Below are 16,370 nucleotides of genomic sequence, written 5' to 3' on the forward strand. Positions count from 1 at the left end.
CGTCACAGCGCCTCCCGGCGGGCTCCTCGCTCCACGCCGCTCCAGGGCTCGGCGGGCCGTTGCCTGGCGGAGAAGGTTCTGGAAGAGGCTGGGGCGAGCAGGGGCGGCGGCCCCTCACGCGAGGCCCCGGCAGGTGGGGCCATGAGGCCGTGGGCGGCGGTGCTGGCCTTGTGGCCGGTGCTGAGGGCTGCAGCCGGGCAGGTGCCCGCCTTACCGAGCATCACGGATAAGATGTTCATCGAGGACTGCGTGTGTGTGCACAACGACCTCCGCGCCAAAGCCCAGCCAGCCGCCAGCAACTTGCGGTACATGGTAGGGACAGGCCTGTGGGTGCACAGGTGGCCCAAAGCCCCGCCGGGAGGGATGGGACAGCAGGCCAAGAATCTCTTGGTGATCTCTGGGCAAGGCGACCAGGATGGCATCGCCTCTTTGTGTTCAAATATAATCATGTTTATTTGATAGGAAATATTGTAGTGAGTTGAGTCAGTTGCGGGCAGGTGAGTCTAGAAACAGCAGGCATGCAGTATGAGGATGCAGTGACACAGGGCAGCTGAAGATGTTCACATTTCACCCCAAGGAATTTCTCCTTAGGAGGAAGCAATGGTCCAGCAGCAGGAATGATCCAGAAGAGTTAGGCTTTCCATCAAAAGCAGGGATATGAACTGCAGTACTGGGGTGGAAGGGGATTTCTGGTGGCAAGGAAGAATCTTTGCTTGTCATAACCAAAACAAATTGCACTTGAAAATTTTTGCTGGAAAGAATTAAACAAAACTGAAGAAGATACTGAAAAAGTGGATATTTGATGTTTAGTCCACTTCGTACCACAAGGAAAATGTTGTGAGCAATGAGCAGCTAAAGGACGGGTACCCTGAGGAAGGCTTGGGAACACGCACGTACTCTGATACTTATGGCAAAGAGTGCCGTTCGCTTGGGTGGATTTGAAGCCAGAATGGCAGATAGGAGAGTATAACCTTGGAAGTGAAGAAGTTTGTGAAAGACACCCAGTTTGAGTACTCAGGAATAGGAAAACCAGGAAAAATTATGAATAAAGGTAGGCATGTAGAAATATGGTGAGAAAAAACTGAAGGCTCTAGGGAGAAAACAATATTGGCAGCTGTGACGGATGCATTTGACCCCTTAACCAAACTAGCGGTAGTTTCATACAGGCTCCAAAGGAGGTAAAGGCCTAAGCCGTAAATGGGCCACGAACTCCTCTAGTTTCAGCCTGTTTTCCAAAAAACCACAAAGGAGCAAAGTGACACAGTGAGTATCGATGCATATGAGCTTGGAGCACCGATCATGCAATTAACACATAAATAGTGGGTGGCTTTTCCAACACTTATTTCTCAAGGAACAAAGAAAGTTGTGGGTACAAGGAGTCTCATGCATACCTTTCCCATCGCATGTAATTTGACTACAGGACAACCACTTTATTCCATAAATACGACAGCCTAAGCGAGCTGCCTTTGAGCACTCCCTGCTAAGCAGTTGGCTGCATGGTGGTGATCTCCCCTTGACATGGGGCCCCTCTCAAGGTTGTTCCTCGAGGCAGAGAGGCCTTTTACCAACGACAGATCTTTGGTAAGGGACCAGTATTGCCCATAACCTTGTGGTATGGTAACTTTGATTTGTGCCTTGGTAGTTTTGAATCATTCAAATCATTATGCCGTACAGTAATAGAGTGAACCTTGCCATTGAACTTTGTCAAGTTGCCCTTGTACGATATCATATTAAAACCACTTTTGCTAATACCTGTGCTGGTGATTCTTTAAGCTATCTAAATCACCCATTTGCGACAGCAGCTAGTGGAGTTATTGTGAGATCCACATGGAGACTAAGAGTGAACTGAAACGAACACCAATAAACCTAGGCAGTAAAACAGAGGATCTTTTACAGAAGACATAAAACTAGGTATTTTCATGATAGAAGAAACTTGCTGAAAAGCAATCATGACTGGAAGACAAATACCAAAGATCGTTTATGTTCAGGAATCAGAAGTTGTGTTAACGGTGACACACTGCAAAGAAGTAAGAGGTAGCAGAATGAGTTACTGGCCAAACATTGGCATGTTTACCTCATGAAGCTGTCTTTGTAAAATGCTTCGATGTGTATTTAAAGCTTTACCATAGGGGGAATATTTATTTCCAGAGGCTCTCTTAAAACTACTTACAATATTTATACATCTGAAACTACAGTAGCTGTGCATTTTTATTTTGAATTATTTTTTATGTACCAAATAGAAATCCTTAATGACCTGTTCAACAAAAACAAAAAAAAAAGTTTCATGTTTAATTAATGTGACAGTAATTTCTTATCTGAAGATAAAAGTGCATTTCAAACATCTTTTCAGTTGCTAGCAAGTGCTCTTACAAAGTTCATTTTCAACAGTGAAGGGGGAAAATACTCGTCTAATTAAATTTGTTCATAGTTCTGTGCTGCAACAGGAAAAGTCAATGAAAATAAAACACAGATACTTGCCTAAATAAGGGAAAGTATTTCTTTATGAAACTCCAGCATATGATAACTATCTGTACTTTACTGCCTGACTGGTTTTATCTGTTTAAGATCTGGTTGTAACTTAACATTGCACAACTATTTTGCCTTTCATGTTTTGCAGACTTGGGATGCAGCTTTGGCAAGGACTGCAAGGGCATGGGCAAATAAATGCATTTTTCAGCATAACATGTACTTAAGTAAGAAACATCAGTGCCATCCTAATTTCACATCTATTGGAGAGAATATTTGGGTTGGAAGTTGTCAAGCATTCTATGTTGCTGATGCCATTAAATCGTGGTACAATGAGATCAGATTCTATACTTACAGTGCAGAAGTGTACTAAGGTTTGCTGTCATTACCTTCAGGTAAGAGTCACCTTCAGTAAAATGGCCTGTGTAGTGCCTACCAGATGAATCAGTAGGAGCTGTAAATAATACAGTTGTATATATGGTTTGTAGTGACTGACAGCTTACTGTCTTTTGTAATCTCAAGCAATGGCTGTACTGCCAGTCACCCCTGCACTGGTTCACCTCTTTGTCTTGTATAACCTTGTATAATAATAATCCGTTCTTCTTGTCCACACTATTGACCTCACTGAAAGCCTCACTCCTCGTTTCATTGTATCAGTACTACATGAACTTTATAAAATAATAATTTCAAGTTTTCTAGCTGCAAAGCCACACAGTTCTGAATTCTGTAAGTTTGGAGATGCTTTTCAAAATAATCACAGTAATTGTGCAATGTCTGTGGGAACTCCTTAGTAGAAATTTTAACAGAAGGAGAAAATCCAGCCAAAGTAAATTGTAATCTTTACAAATCTTGTAAAAAAGGAAGGGGAATAAAAAGAGCATCAACAACAAAAGAGGTAATATATGATGTATTTCTGATTTCTCAAGTGGTAATTCTGACAAAATTCTGCTGCGAAAGTGTTTCTTTGAACACTTATTATTTTAAATGGATTTATTCTTTCACATGTTTAAAAAATAAGCTTTGCAGTAGAATTTAGTTTCATCTATGACCAAACACCTAATATTTCAATGATCTAAAACAGAAGATAATTTTAATGTCAAGCCAGATCTTATCTAGTAAAAGTGACTCTTTAATTTCTTATCTCAGTATTCAAAGATGCTTAGACTGCTCTCTGTGCAAATTACAGATGAAAATACTGTGCAGTATACTTAAGGTGAAACAGTTCCCAAACACAACGGTACCTGTGAGGTTCTTTTTGAGTGGACTTTGGATTGTGAAATGAAAATACTTCAAGTTACCACAATAATTTACAAAGCATTTGCTGTTTGGGACTTTTCGCACCTCTTTATATGTCTTTTCTCACTTACTTCTCCTCAAGTGTTAATTCTTGTTTCCTGCCCCTGGTTCTGCCTGTAACAAAAGCAAGACTGGAGGATTTAAGTTTTGCTGTTTATTGAGCAATAAATCTTCAGGAGATTAGAACTAGACAATATCTCAGGAAGTTATTTTTCTTTTTTTCTCTGGCATAATAAATTATAAAAAGTTACATAACAAGGTAGTTCCTAGCATCTTAAAATTTGCTGTTCAACCTTGTCTACACAGAATTCTGGAGGTTTTTGCACATTTCTGTTGGAGTGTTGTTCACTTCTAAGCTTTCTTTCCCCGATTAAGATTGCTTGCTTCTTTCTTGTTACACATAGTTAAATTGTATCAAAATGTTCATGCATTTCAGGCAGTATTTCAGGCAGGATTACAAAGGAAACTAATCCCTGGAAAAACAAGCAGAGTACATGGGCTAAACACCAATGAACGTGTAACAGTCCGTATTTCTTCAAAGCTGATAAGCAAAGACCCCGCATGATTGAGGAGCCATCATGGTTTTGAAGGCTCAGACACAAAATTGAAAAGGGGTAAAATTTACAAATCATCAATGGATAGCTTGTGTAGACCTGCCAGGAGAACCACGGCACAGAAATCTCAAAATGGTGCAAATCTTCAAAAAACACGTGAAACTATTACATAAAGGCCCCTGAAATGCTTAGTCCTTATTCAAGGATTTGGGTAACACTACATTAAACATTAAGATCCTTTTCTAAGAAAGGTTATGTCTTCTGGACATAACCGCTTCTTGCAGTTATAGTTGAAGAGGTGGAACTTTTGGGGATGTTCCAATGACTTTGTCAGTCTGAGGCCTGTACTCTTCGTACTGGGGAGATACTGAGAGTAATCCGCTATGTCTTTAAGTTTTCCGGATGTGGAATGTATGATCATCCAGATGTTCTAGGTATATAGTTAAATATTTTTACCTGTATTCAGTACAGTTTGGTTAGTCATATGCAGAAAGTACAGAAAGAATCTCCAAGAAACAGCAGAGGATGCTCAAACTGTGATAGTAAACCATCTTCTCTTAAGTATGGCAGATAGCACTGGTTAGTCTGAAAGTGTGCAGTGCTTTCAGACTTAAGTTTTTTACAGTAGTAATCAGCCAGACCAGTTCTAGCACACAGGAGAAACCCTTCTTGCAGTCCTGAGTTATGAATGTTGAAATTAATTAAAGGAGCTGTTGGGTAGTTGCCACTAATTTCCCTTTTGTTCCTTGGAATTTACCCCTGGATCATGAAGTCAGTGACTCTTACTGAAATTGTTCTGTAGAAGATTCTGGAAACTTGCAGCATAGGTCCCTTCATCTTGAGGGGTGAATATTTAGAAGTTCATCTTAAAAAGCTCGCTTACCAGCAATTTTTTTAAATGAATAAACAGGTAAGGTGTTGCAAAATGAAAATAATATGTAGGATCCCTGAAAATAACAGAAACTTTCTAGGTATTAGACTAGGTAACCATTGAGTTTATTTTTTAATTTATTCTAAAACCAGGGGTTTTTTAGGTTGTTTGGGACTATTCATATAAAATTGGCTGTGCTGTTACTCTTTGTAAGGAACTTGCAGGAATACGAAATGCAGCAAATTTTGTTTGCAACTATTCACCAGGGTAAGTTGCTGGTTTAAATGTTAAAAAAGTGAAAGCAATTGCAATGACATTTAGCTGAAAGTAAATTGGGTTCTTTATTAATTGGTAGTCTTGTAAATGCAATCGGAGAAAACAATGGTTGTCTAATTCAGTTAACAAGAGAGCCATGAGCATTAGAACATGTACTTGCTTAGTTTTTTTAATGTTTACTGATAAATCTCATTCTGTGCCAATCTTAAGCAAACAAATCCCAAACTTAGCTCCTGCTCCACTTCATTGATTTCTTTTTCATATGAAACAGAAGAAATGAAAAAGTTGCTGCAGGCAACTGCTATCAGAGCTGGAATTACCTCTTGCAGTTTTGTACATTTTTTAATGCATGTTAGCTTTTTACACTGTATTTCTTTTCTTTCTTTTTTTTTAAATCTTTAGAAATGATAGAAATAATAGCATAGTTGTTAGATCAGTTGCTTTTCTTTTCTGTGTAACTGAGTAAAACAAAATTACACTACCATTTCTTGCCCATTTAATAGCTGTGATTATACCAAATGTTCTTTAAGCATTAGAAAACAGTCAGTGATCAATGCAAGAAAAAGCTAACTGCAACATGTGATTTTACATTTAAATCGATATTCTGAAAAAACATAGGCCCCAGCCAGTGCTCTTCCTAAAGCAGGAGGATTTTGAAAATAGAGGCAGATAATTTTAAAATAATATATTTTGTTTCATAATAATGCACAGTCCATAATCAAGCACGTGCATATGCAATCTCTTTGTCATTTTTAAAACATACATAGCTTGTGAGCTTGCATGACAATTGTTTTTAATTTTTCTTCTAGCAAACCTGGGCCACTATTAGGGAGTTCAATTAGCCTGAACTAAAAATTTCATTGAGCCCTGTCCATCTCCCTCCTTGTACCCTAAAACTAGCTTGTACTTGAATTCTTATTTTGAAACGTGCTAGGGTATAGAACTTTGTTGTTTTCTTTTTAAAATGTGAACTAAAATATTTCCAGTTGCCAATTCAGAGTAATGACTAATTGACCTCAACAGTGGTCTGTAAATCCTTCTCACTTGAGTCTTTTCTAATCTGTAACAACATACCATGTTGGTTTTCTGTGCTGTTCTGCACATGCTGGAGAACTGGTAGCTAAGCTGAGTAGCTGTCTAAGATGAGGTCTAACATGCCATTGTTTTTCTGTCCACTGCTTGATACCAAGATTGCTGATCTCTATGTCACCACAGAAACAAGTGGAGTTAGAGCAGACAGACCATCTTCTAACAGCCTTTTCCCTTCCTAAACTGTCTGGAAAAATAGGTAAACCTTAACCTTGCCATCAGTCATCACCACACTCCAGATACTGGAACAGCCTTTTCTGACTTGACCTACATGACTCCTTCTTGATGTTTGAACCCTTAGTGCTCAGTTACCCTGCTAGATAGCAGTTTCTTTTCAGAGTTGAGGATGCACCAATTTAAGGACCACCTTGCCAAAATTACTTCATTCAGTGTAACAGTTTTACAGTGTAGTCCTTCTATAGACCTTTTCTGAAGGTCTGCTGCTGGGACCATCCATGTCTGAGATGCCCAGAGTTTCCTTCCCCCTGTTTAAAGAGAAGCACACACTATTTTGGAACGTGCCCTGTCCTGTCATCATTCTCATGCCCAAAGTTAGCTGCCACATCCTTGCTACCAGACTCTGTTCATCATGCTGTTCTTTTCATCTCTTCTACCTACCTTCCTCTTGGTAGGTGAATGTTCATCTATTATGTCGAAGAAACCTTTGTCTCTAAGAAGAGCCTCAAGATGGTCCTTAGTATTCTGTTTGAAGACTAGCAGAATCTTAGAAATGCCCTTGGAAGGGTCTAGTAGGATGTCACAAGGCTTACTGGACATTCTTCTCAACCATCCTAGAGAGCTTTCCCAACTAGTCATTTTCTTTTACCTAGCTGTTTTCATTTATCTAGTTTCTTTTTCTATTTTAGCTCTTGTCATAGTTTAACCCCAGCCAGCAACTAGGCACCACAGAGCCGCTGGCTCACTCTCCCCCGGTGGGATGGGGGAGAGAATCAGAAGAGTAAAAGTGAGAAAACTTGTGGGTTGAGATAAAGACAGTTTAATAGGTAAAGCAAAAGCCACGCATGCAAGCAAAGCAAAGCAAGGAATTCATTCACTACTTCCCATGGGCAGGCAGGTGTTCAGCCATCTCCAGGAAAGCAGGGCTCCACATGCGTAATGGTTACTTGGGAAGACAAACGCCATCACTCCGAACATCCCCCCCTTCCGTCTTCTTCCCCAGCTTCATATGCTGAGCATGATGCCATATGGTGTGGGATATCCCTTTGGTCAGTTGGGGTCAGCTGTCCCAGCCGTGTCCCCTCCCAACTTCTTGTGCATCCCCAGCCTCCTCGCTGGTGGGGTGGGGTGAGAAGCAGAAAAGGCCTTGACTCTGTGTAAGCACTGCTCAGCAGTAACAAAAACATCCCTGTGTTATCAACAATGTTTCCAGCACAAATCCAAAACATAGTCCCATACTAGCTTCTATGAAGAAAATTAACTCTACCCCAGCCAAAACCAGCACAACTCTTCAGTTTCTGCACCATAGGCAGAAAGTCCAAACTAGAAAAACTGAATGCTCTCTCACATCTCAGTCTCATTTCTGATAATCATGGCTAAAGACAAGAAGTGTAAACAACCTGGTGAATCTGAAGGGAAGACTAGCTAGATACTATGGTGATTTATCACTTTACAAGATACTGTATCAGTTGCAACTACTAAATTACTAAGTGTTGTATGCATTATGTGAATACAGGGTGCTGAGACATTTACATGTCAGAAAACTCCTGACATCTGACAGATTCTGGAGTCTTCACAGCACTGCTGGGTGAAGGCAAGCTATCAGTCTGAACTGGATTCAGTGGATCCAGTGAAACACTTGTGTCTCAGGTTGGATGCTAGCATTGCTTTGTAGGTACCAGGTAGAGTTTGCACTCACCAGCCCCATGGAGACATACCAGAGGACCTCCTTTTGAGGGTCCCAGCTTGTTCTGAAACTAATCAATATTCACATATTTATAATACTCAAGTCATTTTGAAATCACATAGTTTCCACTCTATACTATGAAGGAAGTCTCTGTTGAGACACTTAAAAATACCATCTTAGACACTAGCATGTGGCAGCTCTGCTTCCTATTCCAAACCCTTTTCTAATTATTTTCTTTTCATGTTTAAAGTTTGTTCATTTCATTTGTCTTTCACGGGAGGAGATAGTGATTAATTGTACATTGACTTCTAGGGAAATGAGTTTAATGCATGGGAAACAGATATCCCAGCTGAAAGTCTTCATCTTCATGCTCAGTTTTCTCTCACACATTTGGAAATTGTATATCAAAATTACCAGGATGACTATATTACAGGGTGGCTAGGAATACCAGATACCATCACAGATAGATGGACTGTAGATGTCATTGAGAAGATCTGTTCAGTTTAATTCAGACTGTTGCTCTTATTGGTGCTTCTATTTTACTGATCTTTAGGAACCTTCATCTTAAGTCTACTTTAGCAGAAGGGGAAACCTCTCCTGGTTTTGGAGCTGTAAGTTTCCACTTATTTTAGAGCAAAGGACTTTATAACTGCTTCCTGTTGTGAGCTGATGTGACACATTCTGATCTTACAGAATTAGAACAGCTGTATTTACGGTTTTGGATTAGGATTTGTAGTGGTTGAGGTTATCCCAACACTGTTAAAAAGAATAATATGCCTTTGAACAGCAAGATACCTTCTTTCATATTCCTGTCAGTCTGTCTTACAAGTAGTACCTGTATTTTGTGAGTTTTAAGTGCCGTCTATCCAAATGCTGTCACTTCGCCTTTTCACATCAAAAGAGGATTCATTGAGGTCCGGGATATTGGCAGGGACAGGATATCCCTATTTTCCTGTTCAGCAGATCATGGCATCTGCAGAACAAGAGATGTGCCACAGCTTTCAGCAGATGTGGAAAAACTACCTCCTTGCCCCAGCTTCACTCAATGACTCTCAGTTCTTCTGTTGTAAGAAAAAATGATAATCCATGATACTTCTATACTTTTGAGAATACCAATAACATCTCATTACCTTTTTGTTATTGTACCTTTCCATTAATATGACCTTCCAGGTCTCCACCATCTCTTTAGAAAGGTAAGTGACATCCAGTCCCCAATAGGTGGCTATATCTGCCATTTTTAGGACTCAGTTTCCCCTGAAGAAGCTGTGGGAGTTACAATGTTAGAGGACCTCAGTGGCTGGTCAATAAAGTGGTAAATGAAAATCACTGTATGTAAATATGAAGTGATACACATGAGGGAAAAGGTGGTCACGTATAAAACCATGGAAAATGTCAGCTCAATACTCGTTAGCTGTCAGAAGCAAATGAAACAGTAGTAATGACAGCAAAACATAAAACACAATAATGTAACTTTTCATGGAGAAGGCCTTTTAGTTTCTGTGGCCTAAACCAGCAAGACAAGTGAAATTGAAGCCCATAGGATAGTCTCCCATATATTTTATTTCATTTAAGTAACATAGTCTTCAGAAGGCACCTGAAGTTCCTTGTGAGAGTGACTTTTTTTCTCTCTCCACAAGTTAATTTGTGCCTTTTTTCCCCATCCCTTATGCCTTCTCAATGAGGCAGCACTCTACAACCTAGGTGTTAACCAATCTGTAGATAGACGGATAGATGGATAGATTTACTCATTTGTAATTACAAGATAGAGCCTCTCAGAGAAAAAGGCAAGGCCTTTCATCTCTCTGGATCTGTGGCTGAGTTCTATGAGTCTTCTCAAAGAGGATTTCACAGTGGATTATGAACTACATGAAGTAATAGTGCAATTATCACTTACAGTGGAAGCCTTTGATACCAAGAAAGTCTTGCTGAATTGCAGCTCAGGCAACATCTGTGGCTGCTTTGTATTGCATGCCAGCAATTGAAATGTGCACAGTCACCAACTGGGTTTGCTTTCACACCCTTATGAGGCATTATGCTCTTGACAGAGCTTCTAGAAGCAATGCTTTGTCCTTCAGTCTTTCTTATGCTGGATTCTGAGACCCTTTTTAAGATAACTGTATGGGCTACTGTTCGGAATCATCCATGCTGTGAATGTATATATCAACAATCACCCAAAAGATGTTACCTAACCTGTAACTTCTTATTTTTGGGATATTTATGTATACATATGTTATATTCACAACTTTCTCTCCTGCTCTTCTCTGACAAATTCAAAGCTTATGTTTGATTCTTGGGATCAGAAGACCCCCTTTTATTTTATTACTGCCTGGACTGCATGTCAGGGCATGTTGTTGCAATATACCACTGTAGATGCTGCTGGGATAAAACTCAGGCCAACAGTATATCTGTGTGCAAATGTATGGAAAAGACATTTCAAAGAAGAACAGTAGTAGCAAGTAAGTTGCAGGTAGTCTTTTGGGGTGCTCTTCTCCCTCCCATCTTCTACAACAACATTATACCAAGTCTTAGACATTTGCGTTTTGTGGAATGAGGGTCATGTTTCTCAAGGTTATAATTCAACAGTAAGTAGCTCACAAGATTTCTTTTTTTTTTTTTTTTGCTAAATAGTTTGGTTTAAGCTATTTGGTAGTGTGACAGCTTTAAAATTTTCTACTCTAAAATCCTCATTTTTCCTCAATTAAAACCAAGCTCCATCCAGAACATTGTGTTTTAGTAGTTCATATACCAACGTAAAATTTGAATAAAAAGCCTGAGTGTTTTCCCATAAGAAAAATAACAGCTTTTTAAGACTCTTTTCTTTCACAGGGATAGAACAATGAAAATTAAATGAAAGGTTTCAAAATTATTCTGAGGTTTTTAATGAACTGTCAGCAATTCATTTTATTTTCAGTGTATTTACTTCAACATATGATTTAAGAAATATAACAAATCATTTAAAATTATGTATGAAACTTTTCTTTTTCCTTTGTAGAGCTAATTTTCTAAGACGACCATATATAGAAGGAAAATCTTTCAGTAATTGTGCAAAAGGGGACACCTGTGAAAATAAACCGTGTAGTAAGTAAAAGCAAGTGTAAAATGCAGTATGTAAAAGGAAAAAATACAAGCACCTACTTGATAAAGAATGTTGCAAATTGTGTTTTGCTCCTTGATGGTGCTCTCTCAGGTCCAACTCACAAGTAATTGAAAACTGTTCTTAAGGCCATTTACATTCAGGAAACAAGTAGATAGTTAATATTTTACTTAATCCGGGCCTCAGTGATCATTATGAAGTCTCTATTTGGTTATAGACAGATATAATTCATGATTGTAGTTAAATGTGTTACTGTTTCTATTGCACTCTGATATTCTGCTGACTTCATTAATCATACCAAAGAAATCAGCATCTAGCTACATACTTTTCAAAGTAGCATTTAGCAGCAACTCTTCAGTAGTCTAATAGGCCTTCAGAGACTGCAAAGCTACTGATCAGTTGTATTTAGACTAAAATATTAAAATTGCAGTTATTGAGTCTGTTGTGACTGTTTTGTGCAGCCACAGCAAAATTACATTCGAGCATCAGTATAGCTGATGCCCATATGCTGTGTAAGCAGCCACAGTAACTGTGGGAAAGTCATTCTGGGTCTGTAATTCTTGTTAGAGTTGTAAAAGAAATTAGTCTCAGAGGCACCTTGTCTTTCTCACCTGGTTATGTCTGTGGGAAAAGGGACTGCATACTGATTTAATTCTCTAGCTATAAAGTATTTTCCCCATGGTGAATAGGATTTGTTCCTTAAACTGGGTAATTCTTTTAACTCTATTCTTGACAAGAAAATGAATTAGTGTCATGAATTGCTAAGTATGCCTCATGTTTTGATGGAGTGAAACATCAAGAGACAGTAGGTGGTCTCTCAAGAAAGCTTTAGACCTCACAACTTCCGCCTAGTGGGAAGTCACAAGCTAGAAGTTTCCTGTGGCTAAAGTTAGGACATATGTTTTTAAGTTTCATTTAATAAACGGGGAGTAAGGCTTGTGGTTTCTGTTTAACTGTTATCTTTACTCAATATATGTGTTAGTATAGCTTTAAAAACATTCAGCAGTCCTGTAGGTCTTAATTTTTAGGTAGCAGACACCTCTGAAAAACAGATACAAGGAATACCAGGTTATACTTGATCCCAGGATTAGGCCCCACTTAGGAAACAGTCTGTCTCCCATTCTCATCCATAAAATTGTATTTGATAGTATTTACTAGTTCATGTGTATATTCTGAATATTAAACAGTATTTATTGTTCTGAGAAAGACAAAGGAGAGAGGGTTCAAACTGAAAATAAGGGCGCTGTATAATATGTCCCTCTCCCCCATCCATGTCATTGTTATAAACAATAATAGCTTTATGAAGACATTAATATTATGAAGTATTATTTTTAGTTTTTATCAAAACATTTTAGCTTTTGTTTTATTTGTAAGGTTTATCAGTGGGAATTCTCAGAGTTTTTCAAATTCTATTGACTGTAAATCTGATGAGTTTGTTTTAGCTAGCAAGTAAAGATTTAAGGAGAGCGAAATCATGGCTGGCTGGTAAAACTTTATTTTTTCCCTTTTTCCAGGAAATCCAGAACGTGATAAAATTATCTGTACGTATTACAATTTTACACTGGTACTTATATTCCTCAGTGACTTTAAATATATGTACTCCCAATAAATCTTATATTTATGTGCTTCTTTATAGATTATTCAAGATGGCATCCCCCTTGGGAGTTCAGAATTGTATGCGATGAGGCTTGTATCACTCTTGTAGTTTTGAGAGCATCGCTGATGTTTCTTGCTTTTGTAGGTGTTTATTTTATCAAAAAACACTTTACAAATATGCATATGTCCACCTAATTGGATTTGAAATACATACTATGTTCTGAAGATACTCGCTAATGAATTAAGCAAGAAAGTCATACTGACATTACTTTAAAGACAACTCTCTTTGACAATAATTTTGTTGCTATTATTTTATGCTCCTTAGAGAAAGCTAACATGCCAAAAAAAGTGAAATTATATGTGGGTAAAACCCATATTGGGAAAATATTAAGCTAAAGATGGTATCTGGTAAGGTTTGGAGCCTTTTTTTTAAATACCAGATTTCCCCAAACTCTGACATACTCTGTTCCTGGAATTCAAGGAGAAAAGTATGTGTCAATTAAACAACTGTTACAATTCATACTAAGCCAATACTTGAAATGACAATTGCTTAATTTACATGCTGAGAGAAAGCTAGCATCATATTATGTCCTTAGGCCTGTTTCCTAGAGTGACAGAATGTTCTGAATAAAACTTACAAAGTAAGAAGATGTTATAGAAACATGGTTCTTTAGAAGTCTTGATGTTTGTGAAGCTAGTGTAACTTGATATTTAAAAGATAATGCATTTATTGTTCCTCATTCAAAATGTGAAGCTTTATATTTATTACTATTTTGTTCCTAACTCCCTCTAAACCTTATGCTTAATTTTAATTTTTTTATTCCTTGTTTTAACGTGTACCATTACTTATGCATAGCATATTTCCTGTTTTGTAAGTGTTCTAAAGTTTTAATAATAAATTTTCTTTATTTTATCTTGAAACTTGCTCAAGTCCATTTAATCGACACAGATTTTACTCTTCTATATCCAAGATGTGAAGTCTTTCATTAATATGCTTTAATTTCACTTTCTCCAAAAGACAGATCAAATTTATACAAGAATCTGAAGCTTTTTTTCTTACAAGTATAGCAAACAATTTTTTCCTGATTGTATCTTAGTCTTGTCTAGTGAATGCCAATATGACTATATGAAAGTTCATTATTATTAGGTAGTGTTTCACCATTATTGTAAAATGAACAAACAAAAAACCCCACAAAGTCAAATTCTGCTATTTTCTTAATGTTCAGAACTCAAATTGAGCTTAAAGGAAGCTTCTATGAGTTGAACTTTAGGAACGAATTTATCTTATACTTTCTTTCTCTGTGTGTGATTGACAATTTAGGTCTAAAACATTGCAATTTGTTATCTATATCTATACTGATAATTCCATTGATTATATAAAAAATACTTATTATAAAACAGTCTCAAAGAAAACAAGCTAGGCTTTTATTGTAGATTAAATTAGGCATGTGCTAGCTATTTCTTCTGTAAGTTTTCTATTCTAAAATTACTAAAATACAGAACAGACTTTTCAAATACAAGTTTTATTATTTAAAACTTGAATTACATTCTCAAATCTAGAAGCCTAATATTATATACCTAAAACCATAAATAGGTGGCTCCTACATGCAAAATTGGGCAGTATGAAAGTTCCTGAGCAGCAGCTATTCCCATTGGTTTACCTGGAAGTTGCTGATATTCACCATCTCTGAAGATAAAATAATTATTTAGATGCCATGTTTGGGTTGAAAAACTTACTTCAGAGCTAAGTTTCAGACATCTGTAAGGAAAAAAGTTTCCTTAGTACCTGAAATACAAAATTGGTACTACAGTAAAGCTCTTTCAAGTTTTAAAGTGTTAATATTGCATAGTTTTAAGATGCTGCCTTTTTACAAACAAAACCCCTCCATTTACATTCAGTTAGTAAAACGTAAGTTTTTCTACTGGGAGCTGTGAGATAGCCTGGAAGAAATTCATATCTAACACAGTAATTCCTATCCCTGGGAATAACTGTCCTTTTTGTCATTTAGTAACTCCATTACAGTTAGGCCTGCAACAATCAGAGTATGCCTTGGAGAGAAGGCAAAGTTGAAAAAAAGCTCTGCAGTCTCCCAAAGCTTTAGAAAAACCTTGGTTCCTACTGGCCATATTTATGCCAGGCTGATAGTAGGCCTTTCATCTGAGACATAGTTCTAGTGTTTTTCCTGAGCTAAGCAGTGTGGAATTTGCATCACTGAATGATGTGCAGATAGTGATACCATAAAATCCTGTTTCAATAAATGAAGTAGTTTTTCGTCCATGAAAATATTTTTAAATTCTGCTTTCCTGAACTTGTGATATAAGGTTTCTGTCCTCAGTGCTGGTTCTTGTGGTGTCCACACAAAATACATATAGTTTGCCCTTTTCCCCCATTTGGTGTCTTTGGGAGGAAATCTATGAATGGCTGAGAAGATAGTTCATTCCAAGATCCCCTTTTTAAAAACAGCATGGATGTGGACTGTAATGGCTTGCTGTATCTTCTCTCAGGAGATTCCTGAGTATTATTCTGTAATATTCCAATAGCATTATAGTGGTTCTTGAACTTTCACACTTCTGTACTGCTGCCATGCACCAACCATTTCTGGTGTTATCCTGTGAAAAGAGGCTTACAATGGACAGCAGAAAAGCCTTCTCATTTTTCAAATGCCTTGAATTTAAAAAGAAAGAAACAAATGTGGAAAATTGTAGTAATTTAGTTTCAAGAAATTTAAATCATGTATGAAGGGCAAGGAAGATAACCAGAGATCCTGTCCAGCGAGGCATATGCCTGTACTCTGTAACAAGCTTCCTGTTATGTATGTTGTTGAGATCATGCTAAATCCTTCACCCTGCACAACCTGCTGAAGCTTTGGCTCCATCAAGGAATCACAGAATGGTTGAGGTTGGAAGGGACCTCTGAAAGTCATCTGGTCTACACCCCTGCTCAAGCAGGAACAGCTAGACCTGGTTGCACAGGACCATGTCCAGACAGCTTCTGAGTATCTCCAAGGATGGAGACTCCACAACCTCCCTGGGCAACCTGCACAATACTCGGTCACCCTCACAGTAAAAGAGTGTTTCCTGATGTTCAAAGGGAACCTCCTGTGTTTCAGTTTGTGCCCATTGCCTCTAGTCCTGTCACTGGGCACCACTGGAAAGAGCCTGGCTCTTGTCTTCTGTACACCCTCCCTTCAGGTATTTATATGGTTCAAGAGACCGCTGTCTTCTACAGCACTATCACTGCCTATCCATCTTCCCTTCACAATC

General features: G+C 38.1%; 1 protein-coding gene across 1 annotated transcript; it reads left to right on the plus strand.

The window, feature by feature from the left end:
* Nucleotides 1–83: 83 nt before the first annotated feature.
* Nucleotides 84–13,301, plus strand: LOC140660125 (GLIPR1-like protein 2). The gene is given in 7 exon segments (XM_072880677.1): nucleotides 84–312; nucleotides 2,618–2,823; nucleotides 2,825–2,861; nucleotides 5,351–5,454; nucleotides 11,409–11,494; nucleotides 13,025–13,051; nucleotides 13,147–13,301. Coding segments are annotated over 7 exon segments (786 nt in total). The 5' UTR covers nucleotides 84–141.
* The last annotated feature ends 3,069 nt before the right edge of the window (nucleotides 13,302–16,370 follow it).

Source organism: Ciconia boyciana, chromosome 1, assembly GCF_034638445.1.
Source record: "Ciconia boyciana chromosome 1, ASM3463844v1, whole genome shotgun sequence".
NCBI lineage: Eukaryota > Metazoa > Chordata > Aves > Ciconiiformes > Ciconiidae > Ciconia > Ciconia boyciana.